Source organism: Sinocyclocheilus rhinocerous, unplaced genomic scaffold (assembly GCF_001515625.1).
Source record: "Sinocyclocheilus rhinocerous isolate Xijiao unplaced genomic scaffold, SAMN03320098_v1.1 scaffold4326, whole genome shotgun sequence".
NCBI classification, from domain to species: Eukaryota; Metazoa; Chordata; class Actinopteri; order Cypriniformes; family Cyprinidae; genus Sinocyclocheilus; species Sinocyclocheilus rhinocerous.
Window position 1 is genome coordinate 84419 of NW_015623495.1, and position 12331 is coordinate 96749.

At 34.5% G+C, this 12331-nt stretch overlaps 1 protein-coding gene across 2 annotated transcripts; it reads left to right on the forward strand.

Annotated features, from left to right (window-relative positions):
• Positions 1-3891: 3891 nt before the first annotated feature.
• On the forward strand, positions 3892-8295 carry LOC107755833 (platelet-activating factor acetylhydrolase IB subunit gamma-like). 2 transcript variants are annotated; one of them, XM_016572877.1, is made up of 6 exons: positions 3892-3976; positions 4525-4608; positions 4756-4845; positions 4961-5077; positions 5512-5634; positions 6677-8295. In XM_016572877.1, exons 2-6 carry the CDS (start codon positions 4531-4533, stop codon positions 6932-6934), a joined length of 666 nt encoding a protein of 221 aa, XP_016428363.1. In that variant the 5' UTR covers positions 3892-3976; positions 4525-4530; the 3' UTR covers positions 6935-8295. The 2 variants fall into 2 exon arrangements, with proteins under 2 accessions (XP_016428363.1, XP_016428291.1); XM_016572805.1 differs by lacking the exon at positions 3892-3976 and having other exon boundaries at positions 3990-4608.
• Positions 8296-12331: the final 4036 nt, after the last annotated feature.

Sequence of the window (12331 nt, forward strand, 5' to 3'; positions counted from 1 at the left end):
ATTTATGGTCAAATTTAATAAAAATTAAATAAATACATAAATGAATATATACATACATACAAATTCAACAGGTAAAATAGCTGTGATCTGTTTACCTTCACACGAGTACTACAAAGTTGAATTCAGTTTACTACAATATATTTTACCAAATATAAATGTAAATTGTTAAATCGGTTTGATGTAAAGTTTTGTAATTTTGTACTGCTTTATTAAAGAATATCACAAAATCATATGCATCTTTTTTTTTTTTTACTACAGAATACTGAACTTAATGATAAAAGTCCAGTCAAGATATATAGAAGAAATCTGACTAAAAAATAATAATAAAAATAATAATAATAATCAAATAAATAAATAACCAATCAGCATCATTGTGAACAAACATTTACCATATTAATTCAGAAAAATAAACGATAACTAATGTGTGGTGCTTTTAATATGTGTGCAGCACAAAGAGTGATTTGTTTTTAAGAAATTTCATTCACTCTTAATACCTGTGTTACCAGTATATACCAATTCACCAAAGAAATCATGACTGTACATAATTTGAGCACACTGGACCCTCAAATTCAAATCTAATGTAGAGGTAATGGTCTTTAAAAAAAAAAAGTATTAAAAAAAAGCTTGTACTGAAAGCCCTCAGAGAGACAGGATGCTGAGAATGACAAGGGAGCCCATCTTTCTTTTTCATCCTGAACTTGCTGCTGATGGGACCAGAATCTGGATCCTCCAAAAGATGCTTGTGGTTTTTGTTTTCTGCTCTCATATATGTGATATGAACTCAAATCAAGACCTCTGTCTTCCCTCCACTGTTGAGAGATTCTAGAGAGATCTAAATCCACATTTTTCAAACTTTCCACTCTGCTTAGTGGCTGCTGCTGAGAATAAGAGTTTACAGGATGATCAACCCAGGTGGGGCTTCTGAGTATAGGGACGGCATGCTGGGTAAAGGTCTGTTCCTGGTTAAAGAGTCGTCTGCTGTGATGTTGCTGAGCTCTGAAGCAATCCTGAGACAACCCAGCTGCCCTCCACTGGTCAAACTGCAAAGACTAACCAATCAAATTCACATGCAAAATAGCCATACAGTCCTGAACTTTTAACCTCTGTAATAGTCTAGTTTACAACTACCTGTTTTATTTGGATTTGATTCTTTACTTCATTACTCACCATGTCAGTGTGTGATTGTCGTGGTTCTTCAAGGGAGAAGAGAGTGGACGATGTCTTCCACTCTTGTATCCGTTTCTTGGTGAAAGCTCGTCTATCCAAGTCCTGCTTAACTTCCTGTGCTGAGTAATCTTGTTGCATGGCACTGTCTAGGATACAGAAAGGTAACTTAAAACATGTACACAACTATATATGAAACAATGGTCAATGGCACGGTGCAATATTTTAAAAAAAAATTATTATTATTATTTTTTGTCAGGATATAAAAATCCAGTTTGTAAATACAACGATTTGAATAACGATAAGCATATTTTTAATTTCTAAATTAAAATTAATTTTGTTATTTTTGGAGTGCATTAAGTCAAAAATGGGTAATACAACTGTCCTGATACAATACAAAAAACTACAGAATAGTTTGGCATAATCTTTTATTATTTTAAGTTTTTTGAAAATCAAGATGTGTACACTCACATGTATTCAAAGTGTGAGGAAAATGTATGTTATTACTTGATGGTTACACCATGACATTTTTAAAGACATTACATTTTCAGTTATTCATTTGTCAAATACTCTTTATCCAAAGTGATTACATTGTTATCATTATTATCAAGGTATATATTTTTTGCATTCCCTGGGAATCCTTGCCGTTGTTTACATCATGCTCTACTGCACGAACTATAGGAATGACTGTAGCTTTAAATTTAAAATGTTATTAAAAATAGTAGTTTTTTAAGCCATCAAGGAATTTGTCACATGCATTTTAAACTGTTTTTCTAAATGAATTCTCTTCTGTTTGTCTTGGACATTTTTTTTTTTTTTTTACAAATGTAAAAGAGTGACATACCTGTCCATATCACCATGTTCCTGCTATAACACATATCCTCATTCTCCACTGCATGGCTAAAAGGTGAACAATCTTCATCTCTCTGTCCTGAGTTCAGCTGAGAAGCCATCTGATTCCCATTTAAGAATGAATGTAACCTGTGCAGGTTGTGATCTAATTGAAAACTGTGTCTTTTTTGTAAAGTCTGTAGTAGCGCCTCTCTACACTCGGCCAGCAGGGGCTGTTGACGGCTTGGCACACGGAGCTCTGAACTCTTGCACAAACGTGTCGCGAGCCTTTTCAGTGCTTCCCTACATGAGACTGACATTTGTTCTCTTTGCTCAACATTGTCCCCTACTTGACCAGCCCCAGAGTCCAGGTCAGATAGAGAGGTTAAAGTCTCGAACATTTGAGTAACTTCCATGTTTGGGAATCCCACTGTTGTAGAGTTTTTCTCAAATCTCTGAATATTCATAAAAGCATTTTCTTGGTTTCCTTCATCATGGGACTTGAGATTGCCTGTTTGTAAAACATCAGAGTTATTCTTAGTTTCAGATGGAGTAGAGCATAACTGGTGAACCGGTTCATTTTCTGAGGATGACAAAACCACATGTTCGGTTTCTCTAGGGGGCCTACTCAGACTATCTTGCCTTGTTTTGCTTTTTGTATCTTCCTTTCTGGTGTTGGCATTTCTGTCATGCTTCCCATCTTCTCTAGATGGTCGCATAAACACAACTCCTCTATTAGTATGAAAAACACAGTTTTTTTCCTCATTTCTTGCACTTTTCTTCCTGCACTTTTGTGGAGGCGTATTATTTTCTGGTTCCTGGAGAGGTTCCTGTACTTCATAGAGAGTGCCGTCCAGGTCTGAATCAGGTACAGAGGGAGGCATCGGTGATGTAATGTGCATCACAGACTGTTTTCTTTGCTCTTTTCTCTGCTTGTCTCTCTTTGTTTGCTCGCTCACCAGCCTCTCAATATCTATGGACCTAATCTCATGGCTGAAAACACCTCGGATGGAAGTAAGGCGTCCTTCAGTTATGATGCTTGGCTTCTGGGGTATGAATGGCATAGTGAATGCCCTCTCTTTTCTAGAACATGACAGTGGATGATGTGCTTTCTCACCGCCTTCTCTTCTGCTGTGCTGAGAACATGGGCGATACCTGTTTCTCTCCAGACCTCGAATCTGATTTCTCTCCTTCCTGGTTTTAAGACGCCTCGCATTATGTGACGAGTTGCATTGCACATCTGTTTTTATGCTGCTAGAGCTCACTGATTTGCCGGTATAGGCAGCATTGGGTGTATGACATGAAGACTTGGCTGTGCTACTGTGACGGTCATTGAATGTCTTCGGCAAGTTATGTTTAAGTGGAAAGCTTTTGCTGGATTGGTGGCTCATCTTCATGTTAAGACTATTAAACACAAGTTATTAAAATACAAAAAATTTGTTTGTAATGCATTTATAATCCAGTTAAATAGTCTAAATTAACAATCTCATACTTATTGTGGTTACCCATAGCACTTTTAGGTTCACCATATGGCAACATTTAGCAACATACCTCAAATGAACAGCATTCTTTGTGTTCAAACTGAAATATTTTCTTCATTGTCAAATATATATACATATATCAAATCATCAAATACAATCGGCATGTAATTGAAGTTCAAAGGCCGTTAAGTTTTACTTTTCCGTTGCTTGGCAACGTGCGTCAAAGATGGACGTCAAACGCAGATCTCTGCGAAGAAGAAAAAAACTACGGTCAAGAGGATTGGTATTAAGTAATGTTTGAATGTTTTACGTAAATCAAAAACGAAAGAGATTTAATTAACCTTTTCGCGTTTATAACGTATAATGTTATTTTATAGATCGACCGTTATCGCCGATCTTCTAGTAATGCCTGGTTCGATATTCCAGCTTCCGGGGTTTGGCAGTAGCAGACCGCTGGCTGACCGATTGAACACAGAGCTCTGCTGTGGTAACACTTATTGGTAACGAGTCTTTTATTAATAAGAATCGACATAAGTGTTAACATGTATTATATATACTTATATGCAAAAGTATGATGTTACGCATTGGGCCTTGCTGTTCTAAATGGAAGGTGTCTGCATGCTAAGTGCTAACGTTACATTAGCCGTGGGAGCTGCACAGTAAACTGCAGTAAGGAGAACGTTAGAGAAAGTTAATTTTTATACATATTAAAACTTCCAGTTATTATTTATAAGATATTAATTTGGCACCAACTTGTTTGTGAGGTTAACTGCAATGCAGACGTCATCCAAAAATTGCACCAAACAAACTAATTCAGCTGTGAAAAAAAATAACGTTACTGTATTTGTGGTTTTCATAGGATGCGTACAAAGTACATAAACTACAGTACTTGTCAAAAGGTCATCATGAATTTTAATATTTTGTATGCTTAAAACACAACGTTGTACTCAAAATGTTTAAATTGAATTAAACGGTCTAATATGAGGATCCATGTTAAACGCTTTTGGAGAACATGTAACCTGTCATGTCCCTCTATGTCTCTCCTCAGGAAGTGATGAGTGAAGATTCTAACCCTGCAGCCTCACCCACTCCCTGTCAGGACATACAGGGAGATGGTCGATGGATGTCATTGGTGCTTCTTTTGTATAATAATATATTTACAACCTTAGTGTCCCTATTAGGCTGCTTATATATTACTTTGTTTTAAACACTTAGCCAGTACCTTCTCTAATATGCAAAGGGAGTCTTAATAGCATTTTTATGTGTTCTCATCTTGCAGCACAATCGATTTGTATCAGACAGTAAAGGAAAAGAGCCGGATGTTCTGTTTGTTGGAGATTCACTTGTCCAGCTTCTGCATGAGTTTGAGGTATAGCAAAGTATCTGCATCTCCTTCTTCATTCTTCATATCTGTCATTCATATCAGTGACTGCACACATATTTATGTGTTTTTGTGTAAAATTAGTTTTTGTGTTTGTTGGCAGGTTTGGCGAAAACTGTTTTCTCCTCTCCATGCTCTGAATTTTGGGGTTGGTGGGGATGCTACACAGCATGTATTGTGGAGACTCATAAATGGAGAACTGGACTACATCAACCCAAAGGTTGATTTGATTTAATTAATTTTATTTAAGAGTTTTACCAGTTATTACATTTCTCATTACTTAAGACATTACTTTAATTAAATAATAATCATTCTTTAAAATACTCTTAGAGTTTGGTTTTCTCATTTTACAAACTGATAGATTTTTCTCAAAATGAAACCAGTGTTGTTCAAAACCAAGCTGTTCAAAATATTAAGGTGGAGTATCTTCACCTTATACAAGACGGTCCAGATAAACTATGTACATATAAACAGTAAATCTATGCATTTATTCTTAGAAGTGAATCATTTGTGTATGGATCCCTTATTTGTGTTGGGACATGAAATGACTCTATTTAGGCATCTTAAAGAGGAAATAACAAAACAAATGTTGAAGACCCTCTTGTAGAAAAATAGAGTAAGTAGAATTGTAATATTTTGTGTGTTTGTATACAGGTGGTGGTGTTGTGGGTAGGCACTAATAATCATGGTCACACCCCAGAACAGATCTGTGGAGGCATCATGGCCATCATCAATGTGATCCATCAGAAACTGCCTCATGCTCACACTCTTGTATTGGTTAGTTATCTCAGCTCCTACCTCTCTGTCACAATATTGTTTAATTCTTTAAAATAATGTAATTTTTAATTAAATTCATCATACCAGTATTGTCAAAGTCAAAGTGCCATGTTCATAGCGATTGTGACTTGACCAGCAGAGAATTGGGCAACAGAATACCTTTTAAAAAATGTAAGGGGATAAAAAATTATACAATATATTATTATTTTAAAATAATTCAAATAATTTCATCATATAAATGAAAGAATTAATCACATTTACTATAATGCACACTACTGTTCAAAAGTTTGGGGTCTGTAATATATATATATATATATATATATATTATAATATTTTTTTTTTCTTTTAGAAATTAATGCTTTTATTCAGCAAGGATGCATTAAATTGTTCAAAAGTGACAGAAATACTTTGTAGCATTATAAAAGTCTTTATTGTTTCAAAAATGTGCTGTTCATTTGAACTTTCTATTCATCAAAAATCCTGAAAAAAATGTATCACAGTTTCAACAACAATATTTAACAGCACAGCTGTTGTCAACATTGATAATGCTAAGAAATGTTCCTTGAGCAGCATATCAGCATATATTATAATGAAAGATCATGTGACGCTGAAGACTGGAGTTACGGCTGCTGAAAATTTAGCTTTGCCATCACAGGAATAAATATTCTAACATTTTATAATACATTTTAAATTGTAATAATATTTCACAATATTACAGTTTTTACTGTGTTTATGATCAAATAAATTGCAGCCTTGGTGAACAAAAGACTTGTTTCAAAAACATTATTTCTAAAGAAATGTCTTACTGACCTCCAACGATTGAATGGTAGTGTATATTCATTATATATTAATTTTGACCTTTTATTATCAGTTTAGCTGTTGTTTTAAATAGAAACCCCCCTTTTTTCTCCATTATCAAAGTATCTTTCATGACATATAAAAACTGTAGTATCTCAGTCGTTATCTCAGACTGTTATAATGCTTTTTCATCAGACTTGTTGGCTAGAATGGAATGTAATACTCTTTCTTTCCTCTCCACTAGGGGTTGCTGCCGAGAGGTAAAAGTCCAAACCCTCTTCGCGAGCGTAACGCGAGTGTGAATGCTGTAGTTCAGGCTGAGGTAGCGTCTCTGTCTCATGTCTCCTTTCTGGACGTGGACCCTGTGTTCATTCACTCAGATGGTTCCATCGCACATCAGGACATGTATGATTATCTGCACCTCACGCCGCAGGCCTACCAGAGGGTGTGCCAGCCCTTACATGAACGCATCAAATCCCTGTTAGATAAACATGCTCCCTGAACGCAAAACAAAATACAGTACAGCATACACCCTTTCCTGCACGTGAACGGATGTTTCATCCTTTATGCTCTACAATTAGGGCATTATTGAGATATAAACACCCTCAGGAAAACTAATGACTATTTAATAGACACAAACTCATATATATATATATATTACATGCTTTCTGTCAATATGCATTGCTGCTTCCTTGTTACTACAAAAATTTATTTTATTGTTCGTTGAGAACCAGCTTAACGGCATAGTTCATCCAAAAATAAAAAATGGTGTTGTCATTCTTCATGTGGTTCCAATCATTCTATGATTCATCTATTTTTGTCCCAAAATGCATTTTCTTCTGTGTTTCATAGAATAAATAGTCATACAGGTTTAGAATGACATGAGGGTGAGTAAATAAAAACAGAATTTTATTTTTGGGTCAACTATTCCTTTAAATTCTGTCAGATTTATTCTCTTTACATAAAATGGTTAGTACATTCACGATGACCTCTGATGAGTAATGGTTGTTGAAGTGTACATAAGGGCTGTGTGCTGCTGTCGTGGTTTGATTGCTGAAGAATTTCTTGTGATCCTTGTGTAGGAAACAGCAGTTTTCCCGAAAGCATGCAGTGTAGCCCTTCAGATGTTGACAACTGCTCGTTTATTTGTTGAAAGGAACAATATGTGTTAATTTGGTTTCTCCCACAGTATATGCCCACAGGCTCTTTTCTGAGAAAAGGGTAGGTGCTTTACACAAAGTTACGTACCATTAAAATGATTCCGTCAGATGTAATGTTTTAGACGCTTTGTGATAAACACTGAATTAGTGTTTCGGTTATTTTGTACAGTATTTTTGTTATTTTTGTAATTTTCTCCCACGTATATGTCTACTTTATATTTTTACTGTTAATTTTGTGTTATGTTCCAGTGAGTGATGAATTATATGAACTTTATGCACCGGGGTATCTAAAAAATTTACAGTGTGGATGAAATCCTAAAATCTTATAACACATGGAATGGGCTTTGGATGGTCTGTGCATAGCTCAGTTTCTAATAAGCAGAGAATTTAAATCATAAGGAGCCGATCAATGGTTTTATTTTAATGGTATTACAGTTGAATTGTATTGTTGTATTACAACCAACAAACCATCCCTTTCAAATGGTGAAGAATATGATTAAATGTTGCGGTGTATGATGATTCTGCTGCTGCTTTGTCCTGGTGTTTGTGTTTGTGCTGATTTGTCTGAGGGGTTTTTGTGAACATTGTTATCTTCTAGTAGCCTTGGGAGATTCCAGGAATTGCATTTCCTCATGACTTGTTGAGATTCTAGTCTGAGGTTTAGATGTCATGCCTGGTGCTGCAATAAACAATTATCATGGAAAACCTGTCAGATGTGCTGTTTTGGATTTCTTTGTAGTTATTTTAAATGTTCTTTTGTAATGTTTAGTTTATGTAGATCTGAAAATATATATTTTTTAAAGATTTGAAATATTAACTATCGTTCAAAAATTTGTGGTTAGTAGGATTTTTTAAAAATGTTTTAAAAAGACACCTTTTAAGCTCACCAAGGCTGCATTTATTTATTTTTTAATAATAAAAAACAGCAATATTGTAATTAAAATGTCATTTATTCCTGTAATGGAAAAGCTGAATTTTCAGCAGCCATTACTTCAGTCTTCAGTGTCACATGATCCTTCAGAAATCATTCTGATGTTTCTATCAATGTTGAAAACAGTTGTGCTGCTATTTTTGTGAAAACTGATCATTATGTTTTACATTTCTGGATTCTTTGTTGAATGTTTGAAAAAATTATATTTGAAATACACTCTAAAAAATGCTGGGTTAAACAGGGACAAACGCAGCTATTGGGTTGTTTTGACTCAAAACAACCCAACCGCTGGGTTTGTCCCTTTTTAACCCAGCATTTTGTAGAGTGTAGAAATTGTAAAATTATGTCTTTACTATGACTGATCAATTTAATTTTTAAAAAACAATTTGTATATAGTTGTTTGGGGTCATGACATTTTACAGCCTGAACTAGCCATAAAAAATCAAGATGAATTAATTTTAGATATTAAAAATGTGCTCATAGATTACTTTAATCATTTGTGTATCCATGTGATTAAGGTCACATTCAGAAAACATGCTTCAGTTACTGTCAGTCTGACACTGACGGGTCTTCTTGAGCTGTATGAATTGAAGTCAGTTGATATAGTGTCACTGCACAAATAATGTTAAATATCTCTTGGCACCTACAATCTGATAAGCATTGCAAAACACTTGGCTGGGACATGTTATGGTGTGCACAAAAGAGTGTCAAGTGACACATCATGCTGAGTGATTCAGGCTGTTAAGGATGGAATTACAGTTCCAGATATCTGTAAATCAGTGAGTTTCGAGACAACCCATGTGTGCTTTAGAACTTTTATTTGCTCAAATGTCTAGCACAATATGTCTTATGTCAGAATGCGACAGGTAGATTTACAGGTAGAATCCAATTTCTCTTCCATCTTACAATTTCTCTTCTCTTCCATCTGATCTGAAAGCTCACTTCAAGACACTGATATTTCTGCGTAACTTTGAACTGATATTCACAGTTTGCTTAACACGCAACACGGTTTTATATCAAAACCTCCATGTTTTTCTTCAAATGTGAATCATACCTGCATAGCAGTCCTGGGGAATTTTGCACCATTCTTCTTTATAAAACGGTTTAATTTCAGCCATATTCTTAGTGATGCCAAGGTATCTCAGTTGGGTTGAGGTCAGAACTCTTCACCAAGACAAGATGTTTTCCCCATTTTCGTTCAGCAGTTATAAAATGCTTTTAGTGAGACCAGCATGTCTTTTCAGTTTAGTGAATCTTGAGTGAATACAAGATTGATTATGGGGTGCATGCTTGATATCATTTAGCTGTTAAGGAATTTTTTTTGGTCCTGATCAAGCTTGACCCAGGGTCTTCTTGTTCACAAAAACATCCATCATGTTTCTAACATGACATATTACTGTTGCCGCAGCAGTAACTGCATATTATATAGAGAAGGGACGATTTATTTCTTCTAAGGTTGAAGGTGAAACCTGAACTACGGATTCCCATAAAACACTCAAATGCAGAACAGTTGGCACCTGACCAAATAGGTCTCCTTTGAACTGAATATATATTATAAATGTGATAAAATAAATAAATAAATCTGTGAGGGGTCATCAAAGTTTGAATTACAAAGAAGGCTAAATAATGGCTTTCTTTTCCCAAATTGCATGCAGTCCTCATCACAAATCTTGGCAGTTCCCAGCAAAAGAGATAAGCTGTCAACATTTTATTCACACTTCATTTCTAAAATTCTATCCAACATGTTGTGGCATAATCAGACATTGTTTTTGAGCCCCAGAAATCAGAGCTTTGTCATATAAATACTGTGTAACCCTAGATTGGAATACAGAGTTCTCTTGAAAAGCACAAGCAGGAGTCTCAAAGTCTCAAAGCATTCTTCATTCAACGGTTCTCATTTTCTGACTAAGCTCTGGTGATAACGATGAACTTCCAGGCACTTCTGCTGGTCTTTGCTGTGGTGATTGCCACTAACATCCACTGTCAAGGTAAAAAACCTTTATAAATTGATATAAACGCATTTACACCGTATGTCATTTTCTGATATTGTGTATTTGTTTTTTGTTTTTATGCTGTGCTATTTTGTTATGCTATGTCATATTACGAACCAACATTTTACATGTTATATTACTGTTAAATTTTGTAATATAGCCTAATACATTTCAAAAATTGTATTTAAAAGTAATTAAAATTCATGATTCTAACTTAAATGTATGATTTACATGAAGTTTTGATGTTTCTTATTTGTTGCAGCACAACCTCAGTTTGGAGATTCAGATAAATCTCCAGTGGTCAAATCCAAGCAACAGGGCAAGACATGTAACTGTACTGGTAAGGGATGATAGTACTCTTTCTCTGTGCAAAAGGTTACAAAAAGTTGAATTTTTTGAAACCTCCACGAGAGAGTTCACCATTGTATCAAATGATTTAAAAATGACGTTTTGATGAGTCACAACAATACTAGGAGCCCCAAATCTCTTGAATTGTCTTATACCTTAACAAACCTTTACTGACAATCCTTGTGATTCTGTACTTTATTTTATGTGCTGCAGTAGTAAAGTGTCTCTTGTTGTGCTTAAAGTGTGATGATGTAGGTTTTGGTTCAGAAATTTTCCATGACAGTGTGTACTGCCCAAATGTAGTACGTTGTAGTCTTTTTAAAAGTATTTATTGTGTAAAATAAAAGAGCCCTTCTCATTTTGATTGACATGTTGTTTTCTATAGGGAGAAGAAATGCACTGGAGCAGAACTACTGTCCCTGTGAGCTGCAACGTCAATATAGTGAGTCATGCAACCTGTATTTACTCAGCCCATGTTGTCTGTTATGTTAAACATAGCAGGTCATGAAACTCTGAGTCAAAAGAAAGCAAAAAAAATTACTAGCTTTTCTTGCAGTTATAATTTATACACACATACTGTACATATACATACATCTTTTTGTTTTATTTTCAGGAATCCTCAACAAAGAGCAGAGACCTTTGTGCCCAAAGAAGGGGACTTCGCCATATAAAAAATGCCAACAGTTGACTAGAGGCAACAGGAAGGAGAAAAAAGGCATCAGTATGCCGATCTAATTCACAGTCACTATACTCACAAACTAAACGCCCCCACAATTTTAAACGTACTTATCAAACCATATCTTAAGTAGTGTATACTGAACTATTTTTGTATCTCTTATATTCAATAACATTTATTCTATTCAATGTTCTTCATTCAGATTTTACAATTGGAAAAAAAAAATTGCACATTGGAAAAAGAAATGCAAGTGCGTTTAAAAATAAAGCATGATGATGATGAGAGAAATTAATTTGAATAATTTGCTTTTATTTAGTTTTATAAATAAAATATAAAACATTTTACATTTTTTATCTTTTAAATAATTGCAGAATACATTTATAATTTGGAAATAATCACACAGAAGGCATATAATATTTCCATAGAAAAAGATTTCATGATTGTGAAATATAAGACACATTTGTGAAGCAAACAGAAATGTAATTTGGATAACTGATCATTTGGATATGTAATTTGCCTATATTTGCCTGAATTTGGTGCATGTCAGCTTTTCCAGATAAGAGACTTAAAACCAAAGCTACAAATCAGAAAATAATCCAGCCTCTATCAATATAGCATTCATGTGCAAAATTACTGTCCAATTAATGATAGTAATAAATGCACCAAATATATAGTATTCAGAAAATAAATATATAGGTAAATAATGTATTATGTTTAATTAAAATGTATGACTATTAAAATGTAATCCTTTTTTTTTTTTACTTTGTATTTGCCAAAAGAGTGTTCTGTTAAT

Bases quoted from the DNA above. Each gene is read 5' to 3' on its own strand.
- LOC107755833 (XM_016572805.1), top strand. From the start codon at position 4,501: ATGTCCCTCTATGTCTCTCCTCAGGAAGTGATGAGTGAAGATTCTAAC. The intron at 4,609-4,755 runs GTGCTTCTTTTG...CTCATCTTGCAG, and splicing joins ATGGTCGATGGATGTCATTG to CACAATCGATTTGTATCAGA. The intron at 4,846-4,960 runs GTATAGCAAAGT...GTTTGTTGGCAG, and splicing joins AGCTTCTGCATGAGTTTGAG to GTTTGGCGAAAACTGTTTTC.